The sequence below is a fragment of the Acromyrmex echinatior genome, chromosome 4 (assembly GCF_024713525.1).
Source record: "Acromyrmex echinatior isolate Ae372 chromosome 4, ASM2471352v2, whole genome shotgun sequence".
Taxonomy (NCBI): Eukaryota; Metazoa; Arthropoda; class Insecta; order Hymenoptera; family Formicidae; genus Acromyrmex; species Acromyrmex echinatior.
In genome coordinates this window covers 16,874,860-16,892,065 of record NC_141855.1, presented here as the reverse complement: position 1 = coordinate 16,892,065, position 17,206 = coordinate 16,874,860, and the positions used below count along the sequence as shown (strand labels likewise).

General features: G+C 28.7%; 1 protein-coding gene across 5 annotated transcripts in view; it reads left to right on the top strand.

Moving 5' to 3' along the window:
• The window catches only part of LOC105145547 (octopamine receptor beta-1R), a 42,109-nt gene extending 33,788 nt beyond the window's left edge, over nucleotides 1-8,321 (top strand). For all 5 annotated transcript variants that reach the window (XM_087405422.1, XM_011055176.2, XM_087405420.1 and 2 more), the window contains exon 5: nucleotides 180-8,321. In XM_087405422.1, coding sequence (XP_087261548.1) covers nucleotides 180-390 — 211 coding nt within the window. In that variant the 3' untranslated portion in view covers nucleotides 391-8,321. The remainder of the gene's footprint in view (nucleotides 1-179) is intronic.
• Nucleotides 8,322-17,206: the final 8,885 nt, after the last annotated feature.

The window sequence follows — 17,206 nt, the reverse complement described above, 5'->3', positions numbered from 1 at the left end:
TAAAAAAGATATATAATTATATAATATTTATTATATTTTATATAATATAATTTATATTTTATATAATTATATATAAAAATACTATAATAATATTGATTATACTTGATCTTTAAAGATTTAATAACATTTTTAGTTTTGAATGTAGAAGAAATGAGCTTTTTTTGTTTATTATTCTCCAGGTATCTGACAACGTCATTGTGCGGCGAAGCCTGTTATTGCCCGGATACGGTGGTATCGGTGCTTTTCTGGATAGGTTACTTCAACAGCGCCCTAAACCCACTCATCTATGCGTATTTCAACCGCGACTTCCGTGACGCCTTCAAGGATACCCTAAAGAGCGCCTTACCCTGCTGCGCCAACTGCTGGAAGACACCCTCGCAATTCGTGTAGTTTGACACAATTCCGAAAAATCCGCCTCCGAAAGGCGAGTTCCAAGTCCTTTTTTTCCTCGATAAATTTTCAGCCAAAATCAAGCCGCTTTGTTTCGACGATTTTTGGACACCAATCGACGCTATTCGCAATTGACCCTTATTACTCGAACATATTGACTTCACACATCGCTTCTCTGTTATTCGCAATATGGTGCGTGACATACGCTATTAATCATTATGTTGAATGTCAATCATTGTGGAATGTGCATTTTGTAGATCGCGTTCTTTGCATATCAGCATGTATAACAATTTCTGCTTTAAAGAAATATATTATGTATTGTTTTTTTTTAATATTTTATATAATTTTAAGCAAAAAGGAAATGAAACCTGCATCACAAACAGAATTAGAAATTTTTTAACTGGAAAAATATTTAATTAAAAAAAAATACTTTTTGTAAATATTTGTGTGCAAATTTATGATTGGGTGAGATGTTTTAATTTTAAATTTAACAATATGAAAAAAATGTAATATTAAAATAAAATAAAAATAACATTGAAAATATAAAATTGTATATATTGAAAGAGAGAGTAAAAATTTGCGTTAAATTTAAAGGGTTAATCGCGAATCTGCGGTCTTTAAAATGTGAGTTCCTAAATACTACGTAGCCATCGTTCGATAGAACGACGATCGGCAGCGCGTAATTGCCTTCCACATAATCGCATCCCGAAATACATCCGGTAATGTGTAATCCATGCTATCATATCGCCTCGGGAGGTGCGCGACAAACGCTTTAGAGAGATTCGAGATCGAAATTAATGCTTTCCAAGAGCTGAACCATTAAAACGGGTATTAGCGAATATAATCGACGCTATTACCGAACGATTATCATCAATATGCTTCGATCTGCGTGACGATTGCGAGGCTTAAACTCGGAATCTTCTTTTGACATCGATGATAAAAGGAATCGATCAAATATCGTAATAATTAAAAGGATTTTTGGAAAATTTACAGCAGCGAATCATTAATTAGCGAATATTCGCAGAAAATGAACGAAAGAGAAAATTGATTTATATGGAAGTTTTCAGAATATATACCTATTTAATAATTTTTTCCAGCCAAAATAAAAATATTAATTCATATAAAAGTAAGATATTTGTAGAAGCCACTAACATTCGCACAAAGAGAGAAACGCCGGAAGTCACTTGGAATGCGAATATACATATATATATATATATATATATATATATATATATATGTATATGTATATATGTGCAAGGCAGGGGGGGGATGAAAGAGCAGTTAATCTTTGTTTATTCTGTACATAGTCAAGACAGCCGGCTAGCGCTAATTAGATGTAATTATTAGCGCACCGGTATATGCAAGGCTGTATCATACATATAACACAAGACACTTATTAACGTGTCGAGGCCGTGTGTAACATTATCGTAATCACGAAACAATAACGCCGCGATGGATCAGCACGCAGGATAAGAAGATATCTGTCGCGTGCGCCATTTTGCCTGTATAAATGTACCATAATAGCAATAACCAGAGGCGGATTGTAAATATATAATAACAGAAGCGTGAGTGACTTGTTGTTTTTGTAAGTATAACAAATATAACATGTATTAGCGTCAAGTTCTGTGTGTTTTACGTGTTGCTTGCGTGTATATGCTAGGGAACCGAGAATACTATAGGGTGACATAAATAGACAAAAAGTCATTGTTCAAATATATACTTTTTATTTCTTGGATTAATAAGAAAGATGAATTTTTATTAGAGTCAAGAGAAAAAGAGAGGGAGAGAGAGAGAGAGAGAGGGAGGACTCTAGTAAATTTCATTAACATAATAATGTGTTTTACATTATCCATATGTACTTATTTGTCAAAAAAGTAAAGATATATATTTAAATGCAAGATAGAAGGTTACTTATGTCATCCTAGTACACACGTACCTGTAGAGGTATTCCGTATTTTGTTAGAGTACTCTCTTTCGTCAGTATCTTAAATCATTGGAAAATATCGCTTGCAATAACTACAGCAACAAATATTGATGTAACTCTGTATACTTCGGTAATCGAAAGTCGTAGTATCTTATCAACTTGTCCTATATTCTATACAATAAAAATAAAGAGAACACGTAAAATAATAAAAATGAAGAAAAAGACTTAATCTTTATAAAATCGAAGTATAACCAACTAGAACCCAATTATGTTGAAAATAACGATTTCAGTTAACAGACTAAAGAACAAAAAAAAAATAAAATTATGGGTCTATATTTATAGATCGCCATATATTTGAGAATGAAATTGTTATTTTTCACGGCCCTTTTCTAGTTCGATATATTTCAACTTTATTATTTTATTATACAGTTTAACTTTGTGCGCAATATTTTCAACAAGACATCGACAAATATATATATATATATATATATATATATATATATATATATATGTATATATATTAACGCAGTACGGAATACCTTTTCTGCATCAATGTAACGGTCTACTTAATCGACCGTCTCTATTTGCTTCTGGATAATCATTCCAGAGAGAGAGAGAGAGAAAAAGAGAACGAGTGACCGAATGAGTGAGTGAGAGAGAGAGAGAGAGAGAGAGAGAGAGAGAGAGAGAGAGAGAGAGAGAGAGAGAAAGAGAGAAAGGGAGACTATGCTACGTCGTGCGCAGTTACGCGGACCGTCCGGGTAAAGACACTAATTAGCGTAATTCCTTGGTAGGCACGGCTTTTCCGTTGCATCCTGGAACTTCTGACAAATCATCTTTTTTACGTTCCCTTAATGAAACTCGCCGTACACGAAAATTAAGTCGCTCTACAATAGCTTTGCTATCGCAGACCCTTTAAATTCACCATCGAATTCGCCTCATCGTTCGTAAATAAATGACTTTGCCAAAGTTGAAAAGAAAGCTCAATTTCGCAGGCTATCAGCAGCGGAAAAAAAGTAATGAAAAATTATTGAAAGACTGCTACAAATTTTTGATACAGAAATCTTGAAATACGAGAATTAAATACTTATTCGGATTTATGAGTAAAGGAATTCACGAATTATAAAATAGACAGAAAAATGGCTTTAAATCGCTCTTTGTTGGAAATACCTTTCTTTTTACAGTCTTCTGAAACGAAATCTGGTGAATCCAGGATTGGATTCGCTGGAAAAGATGCGCTGTCCAGATCTTTTTCATCTTAAATGAAATATTCGTTCGTATAAAAAGGATCTTACAAATCTTTTACAATTCGTACAAAAAAAGTAGAAAAGAAAAAATAAAATTCTAAAAGAATAATTAAATCGTTTGCACGTTGTACATATATTATTACTTTTTATAATTTAATTTCTTTTCACATACTTTATGAAATTCTAAGTATAAAAAAATTTATCAATGTATTGAAGCAGTGTCTCTCTCCATCGCATATTTTTATCTATTTTTGTTTGGACGGTTTGTCGATTCGGCAAAATATCATGCAACATCTCGATTTGCTAATTAATCCTACAATTTATTACAATCAGTTATGAGAATAACGATTGTTATTTTCTTTAGATATTCTGGGCGCTGAGGTACAGATATCGAACTAAACTGTACGTCGTCATTGTAGAACTGGTAAAAAAAAAGGAATTATGTTGCAACAAGGCAATTAGGGATGTCAATAATATCGCTGTGAGCATACTTTTATTTCGGATTATCGGTTATACGGGGAACAGTTTTTAATTAACTTATTCATTCGAACGCGGTGTTTCTCATCTATGAATATAAAACCATGTACATCTTGAAAACATCGTCAGACACGCAACAGAAAAGAAATAAAGGAACACAAAATTGAAAACTTTATTAAAAGAAAAAGCATTTAATTTTAAGATATTAAAATGTTTTTATTCTTTCCGCTTTTTAAACACTTAAAGAAATTTTAGTTTTAAACTTTTCCAGTAAACAAAACTTATGTGTTTGGATTTTAAACTCTATGTGTTTTAAATCCAAACACATAGTATTTTCACTTTAGAATAAAGAATATGTATATAAAATAGGATTTCTAATAATTGTAAAAATACAATACAGATTTAAAGGAGCTACTTTGGAATAGGTTTCAGCGTGGTAAGAGGTGCGCAACCTACACTTATATAATCATTAATAGTATAAAAGTGTATTAAAAGATGTTAGTTTGAACGTTTCGGCTATCGGTTTTAGCCATTTTCAAATACATAATTAATACATTAACAAAGAATATCTTCTATCCAGTCGGAAAGTGAGAAAAGCACAAACATCGTACAAAGAAGTTGCCTGTCTTCTTGGTTAACAAGTGATTGCGTTCTAATAAAGTTATTAAGAGTTAAAATTACGTAAAGTTAACATTGAAATTGTACAAAGAAAGTGCTTACCTCAATCCCATATAACTGCAATTAAATATATTACAATATTGAGTAAATGAAAAAGATTTATGTAAAACATATTGTGATGAAACTTAAAAATCGTCAAGATGTCGAATGTTCTTAACTGTTTCACGTCTAAGAATATAATAAACAAGATTTTAAGATAGATACTGAAAGGATATAGAACGATGTTGTCATTGTGTAAGTTGAATCTAAATTTATTTACATTTATTAAGAATGTCATTATATGTTTGATTTAAATCATTTGTGTCTTTTTGAAGATTGAGACCATTTGTTTGTCGTTTTATATTTACGATTTCTGAAATCAATCGTTTGTTAAAATATCTGTCTTCGTTCAGTATTTCTGTATTGTCCCAATCAATTTTGTGACTGTGATGCAAAGCGTGTTCAATGATAACAGAATAAGAATTAGGATCTTTATGTAAATTACTTTTATGTTCTGTTACTCTTGTAATTAATTTTCTTTTTGTTTGACCCACGTAGGATGTATCACAATTCTTACAGTTCATTTTATAAACGACGTTTCTTTTTTATTCTTTGGGCGTTAGATCTTTATGAACTTTTACAAATTTATTTAAACTAAAAAAGGGCTTTCTAATCTATGTACATCGCCATTAATTACATTTTTAAATTTATCTGAAATGCTTTGCACATATGGAATAGAGAACCACCTTTTTTTCATCTGAACCTTTTCTGAATTATTCTTGTTAGTCAATGAATTTGTTTTTTTAATTAAATGTTTAATTAAGTTTATTAATTATTGTCTTGAGGATAAAATCTATAGGATAATTATTGTCTGTTAAAATTTTAATTATAAATGTCAACTTTTTTTCATGAAATTCTGGATGTGAAAGAAAAAACATTCTGTCAATTAAACTTTAAATTTAATCTTCTTCTGAGATATCGGATGCTGAGAGAGGAAATTGAGAAATCTCCCAAAAAGTGAGTTTTTGAAACCAATCAATTTTTAGAAATCCTTCATCTATAATCAAAGTGACATCCAAAAAATTAATTTTGTTTCCTCCTTTTTCTATAGTGAGAGTTGGAGTCTGGGATGGTATGAATTAAATAATTGTAATATTTTATTGCATTCAGACGAAGGAATGCAAACAAGGATATCATCTACGTATCTAAAAAAGAAGGGAATATAAAAGTTCAATTTTTTTAGTCCAATTCTCCAATTCTTGCATTACCAAATCAGCTGCTATTAGTGATAATGGAGAACTCATGGGTGCCAAATTTTTGCCTACAAAGTTGACTATCAAAAGAAAAATAACTTGAATCTAACACTAATTTTACTGCTCCCAGGATTTTTAGGAAGTTTGCAATTTTTTGAAATTAAATCCAATGCAGTTCTTTTGTCAAGAACTGCAATAATTAAAGTAATCGGAATGTTAGTAAATGAAGCTATAATGTTTAATGAAATCATATACATAGTATTTTGTTTATTGAAAAAGTTTAAAACTAAAACATCTTTAAGTGTTTAAAAAATATAGACAAGAATAAAATATTTTAATATCTTAAAATTAAACAATACAATAAAATATATGGATAATAAGAGCATATATACAACGCAGAAATTGATGCGCAATTTTCTACAATTAATAAATAATGTCTACATAGGATATAAATGTGCAATAATTATCTGTATCATATTATTCGAACGTTTCGAACAATTTCCGTGCTGTGTATATGCTCTTATTGTCCACATATTTTATTGTATTTTTTAATTTTGAGAGACCAATTAAAAAATTGCTATTAACAGGAACAAGTCAGTTTTTGCATGTAATGTTAATTAAAAAGATAACAATATTAATTTGTTATTCTCTAATCGACTATTATTACAACTAATTAATAATTAGAAACAAATTTCAATTTTAGTAAATTTTAAAATATACAATTAAAAATACATTTTTTAATTGTGTACTGCCTTTCCTATTAATAACAATAATTTTTTGAATTTTTTAAACTTAAAAGAATAATATAATATTGATTTTTTACTGCAGCGACCAAATTGCAAATTAGGATATGTATCAAAGTACGAACTTGAGGCGAAAATGGCGGATTTTTCTGGCACAAGTGTTCCTTTCTCGACACATCGACGCAAATATTATTTTTCTATGTACATGTCGTAATTAGTTGTTGTCGTCAAGGCGTTTAAATATATTTTATATCGGGCTTCCGTTCAAGCAAGTTTTAGCTGGTCGTAATGTATAAGAAGAAAAAACAAGATGCATTTAAAAGTTAATTTCTTGCTCCGATTCAAAAACATCAACTAATTAAGAAAATAGAAAGTTATATTAGAGTGAAATATCAAAATAGCAAAATTAAATTTTATAAAAATATCAAAACAAATACTAAAAAATAAAACATCAAATGTTTATTATTTGCTCAGTTGAATCTGCCTTTCATAAAAATATATAAAAAAGACAAAATGTTAGCTTAAAATATGTTGAGTAATAATTCAATCTTCATACAAAATGGACCGTTTTTTGTTTTTCCTTTCGACATTAAGATCCCATTCTTAATATAAGATTAATTTTAATCTCGGTTTAACTTACTGTTTATCTTTTTCCAATATTTAAAATTAGAAAAAATAAATTGTATTTATATTTATCCAGGTTAAAATTAATCTTACATTGATAGAACGGGGCAAGAAATGCGACGTTAACTAACGTTAGACAAAGAAACTCTGTTTATTACATCAAGACATTCCCAGAGATGTTTTTTTATCAACGATATTAACTATTCGCAAACATGTCATAACGTAAGCAATTTGACGTACATTTCGACCAGCAAAATAATCAATCGGTACCGCTTGTTCGTGCGAAAATGCTAATGTTGTATCCGACAATCCTGAGGTGACGTGAAGAAAATTTCATCTTATTGAAACAACGGTTTAACTTAAGTCACGCTGTACACAGGGCCTAAATAAACAAAAAGCGTAGCGTTTAAAAGAGAGATTCTAGTGATATTCACTGCAATGGCAAATATAGGGCGGCGTAGACGTTTAAAAAGTGTCTAGCGACAGATCAGACACACGCAGCAAGTAGAATTAAGTGCGAATGTGAGACCGCGATGAAAGGACTGATATGTAGATATCTATGTAAATTGCGAGAACGAGAACAAGAAACGGGGACGAGAGTGTGAGAAAAAGAGAGCGACTATAAGAGTGAATCGAATCAGGATAAAACTGACTCGACTAAAATATTTTGTGCTATCTATTACTTTAAATGTAACATGGATAAATATCGTTTAATAATTGATTCAACATCTTATTTTCAAATACGTACGTTTCTTTCCTACAAAATTTATTATTTTACTTTTTTTATAAAAGTTTTTTTTAAATACTTTTCAGAAATGCAGTTATTGTCGAAATTGCTAACTAAAAGTGGACATTTGTTCTCTTCGTTTAGTTATAATTTCGTGAATCAATCTTATTCTGTTCGATAATAGCTATTGATATAGAGTGAGAGAGAAAGAGAGAGAGAGAGAGAGAGAGAGAAGGAAAGAGAGAAAAAATAAACGTTATATTACGAAAGGCAAGACAATGCAGTCTTTAATTCTTGTCATTCATTTCCCAATTTATTTTATGACATTTTCTGCGTCAATATTTTGTGAATTTCTGTATTCTATGCGATGAATTTAGAGCGGCGACATTGTCGCGATAATCGGGATTAACTGAAAGGAGAAATGACATGATTGATAGATAGTCTAACAGATTGTAATAATCGCGAGATAGTCCATATTTCCTTTTTTGTTAGTTTTCACTAAATCCTCAATATTCAAAACTGTTATTATTGTCATATTATTTTATTTTTGCTAATAATATTTACAACATTATTACTAAACTTTTAATATTATATTCTCATATTCTTTTATTTTGTTTTTACCGTTACAAAAAGATTTTTCCTATCAATAAATAAATGAAAAATATAAACAAACGTAGAAATGCAGTGAAATAACGAATAAGAATAATTAATATAAAAATGTAGCTATCTGAAAAAGAGTTTATCTTTTCCGCAACAATGTTCAAAGAACTAAACGAACATCGGAAACACAGTTCCGTATAATATTATTCGCAGCTCGTGATTTTATTTCTGTTGTATTTACACACAAAGAGACGGAAAAAAGTGAGGAAAGTATTTGTAATTTTACCACAATTTCTTCTTTAGTATATCTATTTTTAGTATTTCTATTATTTTTTCTTATTTGATTTATATTCCAATTTTTTAATCTTTCCTTTCTTGAATTTCCTCTTGGCGTGAGGTAAATATACATATCTAATAATAAAATTCTAATTAAATAAAAATCATAAAAATTTATTAAAATTTCCTATTTCCTATTTTATCATAAGATATCCTAATAATAAAATGAAAGTAGAATAAGTAAAACAAATAATATTTTCTCTTGATTAATTAAGAATATTCGTTTCACTGGACGAACATGAATATGATATTCCGCTGTTAAATTATACACATATACACACAGAGTCACAATTTTTTCGTTACTATATACAGTTATGATATTTTCTTTTACAAATGTACATTATACGTTCATGCCAGCCGATATCAAATTTCGAGAGAATTTCATTCTATAGGAATAACAATTGCATGAGATAAAGTCATGATCAATTGCAGACGAATTGCGCATAAAGCAACTGACAGATAGCTCCCGTTAAGGGAAATGGTCTGCGAAAATGGGTGGCGAGAGACGCGATTTTGCGAGAGTAACCACCGATACTGGTGTCATTTCACGTCAACAGACGTGTTGACAGCTACGAAAAGACTTTCCCTTATTTCCCTGCTTTGTATCCTACCCTCGTCGCCAAGTCGCGAGATATACACGTACATGTTACACGCTGGGCTTACGAAGATATAAGACAAATATTTTTCCTGCTGCCTTAAGAAGGATAAAGGCATTCCCATAAGCCGTCCCTTGTCTGTCTTCGCACGTAAAATTTTCTATAAAGACGAGAAAAATTTCTATGTAATTGTAAAAAAATATTTGACATTTTCGTTTGCTGTCATACTTCATTAAATTTAAACAGATTAATGAAAATTTAGATTTGAAAGGAGAATAGAAAATATATGTACATACGTGTATTTCTATGGAAAATTTTGTCAGTAAAAAATAAGGATAAGTGAGCGAAAAATATACAGAAAAATGTACAGAGGAAAAATATAGATAAAAATATAAAGAAAAAACAGAGAAAATGTTATAAAAAAAAATGTAGAAAAATGTAGTAAAGAAATGTAGAGAAAAATATTTAGAAAGAATATAGAGAAATATAAAGAGAAGAAACGTATAGAAAGAAAATATAGACAAAAATATTCGAAATTAATAATAAAATTTTAACGCATTTAACGCATATTTACATTAAGTAAAATTAAGCAAAATTAAATTTAAATAAGAAACAACTAAAATTAATTAATCAGATTAAAATAAAGTTATTTCTAGAAAATAAAATTTTGTGAGTTATTTCTGATTATGGTAAAAATTTTTCTTACTTTTTTTCTCTCATCTTTTGTTTTTTTTTTAAATCTCGTTTAATCCCGTAACACAACCATTGCATGCCGTGGGCTTTTACGGTAATTCGCAGTCGCGTCGTATCGGAGAATCGCGTATAATTGCGACTTACAAATTGGAGATAAAACGATGACTTTATTTACCACGTGAAGCGCAAGAGTACGTTTCTGCATTACATCGGACTGATTGCTCCCCAGGAAGCACGCAACAACCTTTCCGTAACAAGTCTTACTAAGGCAGTGAATAATGAAACAAAATAATCTCGTGCAAAAGAGGAGGAAAGAGAGAACTATATTTATCACGCGCTGTGGATGCTGCGACGTACATTCTACTTCAAAGAAATCCTATGTTCTCCCTTTTCAATAGAATTTTATTTTTCTTTTATTCAATGCAACATAAATGCACGCAACGCAGCTTTCAAGAGTGAACATTTAAAAAATGACAGTTTCCGCATAATAAATTCTACTTAGCAAGAAAAAATTGTTTCTTTTCTTACAATAGTAACTACGCGAGTAGGTAAGATAAAATATAAAATCAACAGCATAACATATGTTCAGCAAAACATTTAAATAATTAAAATATTAATTTAATAAAATAATCTCCCATAAATACACAATATAATTAATCATGTATTCCTTATAATTTTTTTATTCTTTTTTTAATAATCATATTTTTATTATTATTCTTTTAATTTTTATTTTCTTCCTTATATATATATATATATATATATATATATATATATATTAATTTTTAGTTATTTTATAATAAACCGAGGCAGAATTCTTTTAATAGTGGCATTAAAACCAGTCTGTTTTCCGCATGCTACCCAGTATATTGTGGCCGTAAACACACCGTAAAGACAATGCCGTAAAGACAATAGTAAAATGTGCAGCGCACTTTACAACGTTGTTGAACATCCTCCGCTTTTATCCTTCACCCCACTAAAAACATTTCTCTAAACCACAGTATTTTCCTTTTCTATTTATAAATGCCTAAGGCATGACGCGCGGGTGTAATCATGCTTATGGTTGCAAGATGATGCATCGCAAACAACCTTGCTGTTGTTAGCGATATATGGAGCTCCTCTAATGAAATACTTCGATATGATGCTGCAGATAATAATTCAAGTAACTCAAAACCTTAAGGCAGATAGAAAAATAAGGCATGCTCGCGTATAAATGATTTTATTTTATGAGTGTTCTTAATTAATTTCAATCACTTTAATTTTTCAACGAATAATAAGTAGATAGTTATTATTTTTCTTTCTTTAAATGTTAAATGTACTTGTTAAAAATATTTTGTACTTAAGACACTTGGAGTATTCTTGCAGAAATTTAGTTACTTATTTTCAGTATTAAAAGCACTTATTGTTAGTACTTTTATCTTCCAAGATTTTAAATTTCTGTAAAGAGAAAAAAATATGTTTATCTAGTGCAGTGAGATTATATAATATATATAAGTTATATATATATATATATATATATATATATATATATACATACATACACATATATAAGTTATTATTTTTAATAATTCCAGAGAGAAAGAGAACATTAAACTTTTATTATTGTTTATCAAATACGGTTATTAAATATAAGCAATTATTAAATAGATATCTCTCCGATATTTTTATCTGAATGGTAATGACAGTAACAGATTCTAAATATCATCTGAAAATACATAATAACATAACAAGTCTTTTCAATTCTTTTCGAGAATCCGCATTTGTCATTTGATGAACAATTAATCACGATGATCATTTACCACATTTTCTCGAGATTCTTATTGGAAAATAAATCGTTTATCAAATTCATGGGACTGCGATAAAGGCTCTTACGTACTCATCGTGTCAAGAATATTCAATATATCAAGAAATAATACTCTTTCATCACACATACACAAATTGAGAAAAGTTATCTGATTTAGAATGTAATATTTATATCAAATTTTATTGTAAAATGAATAAATAATTGTCTTCTTTAGTCAAGTGTTTCATAAAGAATTAAAAATCTATTTTCTAATTTAATTTAATTAAAATAAAATAAAATAATGATCAAATATTAAATTAAAAAAGAGAGAGATTAAAAAAGTTAAAGTAATATATAAAAAAATAAGCTCCCAAAAAAATAAATCATAAATTCAAAAATAAAAGATTACACGTACAAAAATCAATATAAAATATAATATATAATTAATATACAATTAATATAAACAAAAATAATAAAAACTAAAAAATTAAAACACAATAAAAAATCTTTTAAATAAGAATTTTATAAACAATTAGTATAATTAAAATTAATATTAAAACATAATTACAAAAGAACTGTTTTCAACAAAAAATCAATTCATTTCTAATCTTTTATATAAATGAATAAAGAAACAAGTCTTTTTACAATAAAAAAATTTTGTAATAGAAAGTCGATAATTTAATAATCTTGGAACTTGATCGCTGTAAATCACTGTACATATATCGCAGTTAACAATTAAAGAAAAATATTGCTCATGTGAGAGGAAAATATTGCGAAAACTTATAGCAAAATATTAACGTGCAATAATGGTCACTGAAAGTGCTTTCCATCATATCGAAATTCTTCTTTATTATTCCATGATTGTTATCGATATTGGTATCATTCTGCTTCCATTTTGATAGAGTTTTAAAGAGAACAAATGGTCAAAGATCATAATGAAAAAGCAAGCACATTAAAAAAGATTTTTTTTTTAATATAAATTTACATGGAAATTTTAAGATTCTTAAAATATAATTTCAAATTTGTATATGAAAAGATTCTATATTTATTAAGGGGATTGAAAAGGTTGTGGGTCTTACTAAATTAAAATTGAGAAGCTACTATTAAAATCTCGCTTTATGATAAACAAGAAATATATCTAAGCAAATTATGATATACTATAATTCTACGCTATCGGCAAAGAGAAACAGTAAGTACGATAAGTACGAAAGAAAAGAAAAACAAATTCCTATAGGTTAATCAAAATAAAAAAGAAAAAGTAAAAGCAATTAATAAAAAGTATAAAAAATAAGTTGCTAATAAAGTTCGTAACAAATATAAATTTTATTAAATTCGTGTTTTTAAGAGTTAAAAGATTGGAAAAGCATCACTTTATATTTTCTTCTACAAAATTTGTCAATTATTTTGCGAAATAACGAAGTTATTAACAGAGTTAAACTTAGCTTTCGATAGGTACTCTTAAGTAGCTCGCAGAAGTAATTAGTGTTATATTACAGAGAGGATGAATATCGGCCACCTCTTTGTAAGCTTATCAGCGCGACGAGGCCCTGATACGTCAGTCATTAATAGGGATGTGCTAGGTATTCGTGTTCGCTGATAACTTTCCATTTCATGAAGATAGAGCGGATTAAATTAAATTCGCCAAATTCAAATTTCACGCAAGAAAGGAAGCCTTTAATATAGAAATTTAATAAAAATAGATCCATAGATTAAAATGAAATATGAAACTTAACAAAGAGCTGTATGTAAATTATATTATGTATTATAAAAGCTATAATTTATATATGTATTATAAATGATACACATATAAATTATAGCTTTTATAATACATAATAATTACAAAAACTTACAAATAATGCATGTATAAATACTACGTAAAAAATATAAATACTGAATGAAAAATAATGAAGAAGAATGGAAGCTGTTTTTTTAATATTCTCATTAATTGGCTTAAAAATATTGACTACGTTAAAAATCAAAGATAACAAGGAATAATTATGATTTGTAGTCAAACTGATGGTTATTTTTTCGTGACATCTTCCATACATGTATAACCTTAATGTTCGCGGCTACGTTGCGGCAGATGGGGCCATCCACGCTATGTAAGCTCGCTCTGTCCGTCGTATCCAGTCAATTGTCCCAATTCCCGGGCGGAAATCGATAACGAATGCCCACAAAATTTATTTGCAAATTCGCACGCTACCATTACAGTCGTGAAAGTGAGTCATTGTGTGTCTCGCGCTTCGACGAAATTCTGAAGCTGTCGGAACTGAAACGACCGAACTTGCGGCGGCTGCCATTAACGAGCGAAATCTGTCGAATGTGCTGATGATCCGGTTTCTGATGATTTCTTCCAGTTTATGATAGAACTCGGTTTTATTATAATTTTACACTGAAGATTATTATTCAAATATATATATATATTAGGTACGCAACTAAGTTCTCGCTGTTATTTTGATGAAAATGCATCAAAATAATAGCGAGAACTTAGTTGCGCACCTAATATTATTATTTTCTTATTGTTATTAAGAGTATAATAATTACTTTTAATTATGTTGTATTATATAGCATTTACAAAATAAGAACATAATTTAATATTGATAAGTAGATTAACATTAATTACAGTGTAATAAATTATAAAGAATATAAATGAATTTTCATTTTTTTGCCAGTTATTATCAAAAATAGAAATAAAAAAAACGAATTCTTTGAATCAAAATGTATAACTTTATGTCACAATGCAAGAGATACAATTAATAGTAATGTTAACGTATCGCGTTTGTTAAGGTAATGGACGACAGTGGTTGATTTGCGAAATCGATATGATTTCAATATTTATCGGTAGTATAAAGGCCACTTTTATGCACGTCAAGGCTGGTCGTGTATCTATGACCGACTTAATATCTCACCACATCTCCACTAACGTGGCAAAATATCTGCGGTCCACATCAAGTACATAGCTTTATAGCGATAAAGCCAAACGTTAAATATGTTATTTTAATATCAATAAACAAAAGATTTCGAAGAATTATGATTATTATAAAATTATTATAGAGAAAGGTACTATAGAAAAAAAATTATTATGTTGAATTTACCTGAAATATAAAAGTACAAAAAGATCAAATGATAATTTAATAATGACAGCATGGGTTCAAAAATGTTATTCGCGCAAAAGCCTGTATTATTAGCTTACTATATTCAACGTAAACTTATTATGAAATTCCAGCATTAAATAATTATAACTTCTTTGTGGTGCAGCAATAAATTATTTCCTATTAGGTATTCATAAATAAAATTAAATTAATCTACACAAACTTTGCGTTTCAAAAATATTATGAAACATTATTCAAGTAAAAGATTAAAAAATAATAGATTTAAAAATAAAGAAAAATATTCTACAAGAAAAAGAAATAAACATATTTGCGCGTTATCAATCTTTTTCGAAAGAAAAAAAGAAAGGAAAAATTAGTATTACACTTATTTCTTGAAAAAATAGATTCTTTAGAAAAAATAGATTATTCTTTAATGTGAAAAATGTTAAAAGCATGAAATATTATTATTTCTTTACATAAATTAGAATAATATAAATTAGAATTTTTTACATAAATTAGAATACAAACTTTATTATATCATTTATAAGTAAGTATATTTATTTTTAAACATTTTTAAAAATTAAGAATATAGAATGCATTTATATCATGGAAAAAATAATATTATTAATAATATTGCGATAATGCAATCTCGCATAATTGATAAAAAAAGCAAAAATGTTCGACAAATAAGATGTGACATTAATTATGGAAAATATAAAAAAAAATTAAAAAAACCTATAAAAAATTCAATAAAATAGATAAGAAGTACAATAAAGAACGGAAAAATATATATATATAAAGAGATATAAATAAAGAAAAACATATAATATTAGTATTCAAGAACTTTTTAGGCAGTCAATTGGAGCAAATGATGTTGCAGATGTATTTTTACTCCACAAACAGTAAGGCGACAGAATGCATAATTCCCAAAAGATTAAACGTGACTTGGATCCAGTAGTACTTCTCCTTGAATCTATTACAACTCACATTTTTTTATTCTAACGTGACTGTTATGGCAATGAGATAAGATGAATTCTCTACAAATTTTCTTCGTATACTTACAAGAATTTATATGTATTTATATAAGATCCTGTAATTCTGGAAATTCTTTATTTCGTATTGTTTTTTGTCAGAAATTTTATTAAAAGCATTAAAATCAATAATTATAATATATTATTTTAATATATAAAAAAAAATATTAATTTCTAATGATAAATAAAATTTCATGTCTTTGACGTAATATCTGCTAAAAATTTATTTTTAATGAACACATTATTAACATAGACATAAAATTGTACATTATAAGTAATGTTTATCATGCTTGTGTAGAATACATATGTGTTTTTCAATAATGCAGAGTAAATAAGTCGTACACCTAAATCTTTACCGGAATAAAGTTTGCCATGTCAATCTCAATATGCATTAATGAAGTCAATTTTGTGAGCAGATCCTTCAACCTTTAAAAAGCTCACGAACAGCACTGCCAGCAGAGAAAGCAGTTTCGCATGCACGCGCTTAATCTGTACAAGGAATCGACCCCTTCCGTCCTACCTTCTTCATCAACTCAAGGTCACACATACGAACCTCTAAAGATTCTTCGTCTCAGAAAGAACTTCTTCGAGCTCGGATTTTCGAGATTCGCCTATCCGATATTTCAAGTCCTTCAATCGATCGCTCTTACTGCCCCTTCCATTTCCCTTTCTGCTAATATTCTATACCTATAATGTCATTCACGTCATTTAGGTGACACACAATGGTTAATCCGGTTGATAGAAAACCGCGTCATGGAAATTAGTTAAAACCGCTGTCACATTTACCTCTTTTTCTTTTTATAGGAAAGCATTTATCAAGCTTCTCCCCTGGTGAGATGAGACTTAGTCGATATATTAGTCTTTAAGAAGGATATTCTATCTCGTCATCAAACAATAATCAGAAAATCGAAAGAAGAACGGCTAGCGAATCAATTAAATTCGGAGAAATCGCTTTTCGCGATTATGAATTAATCATTTCAGGATGACAAATTCTTTTATATATATTAACAAGAATAAGAATCAGTTATCTTGTGTA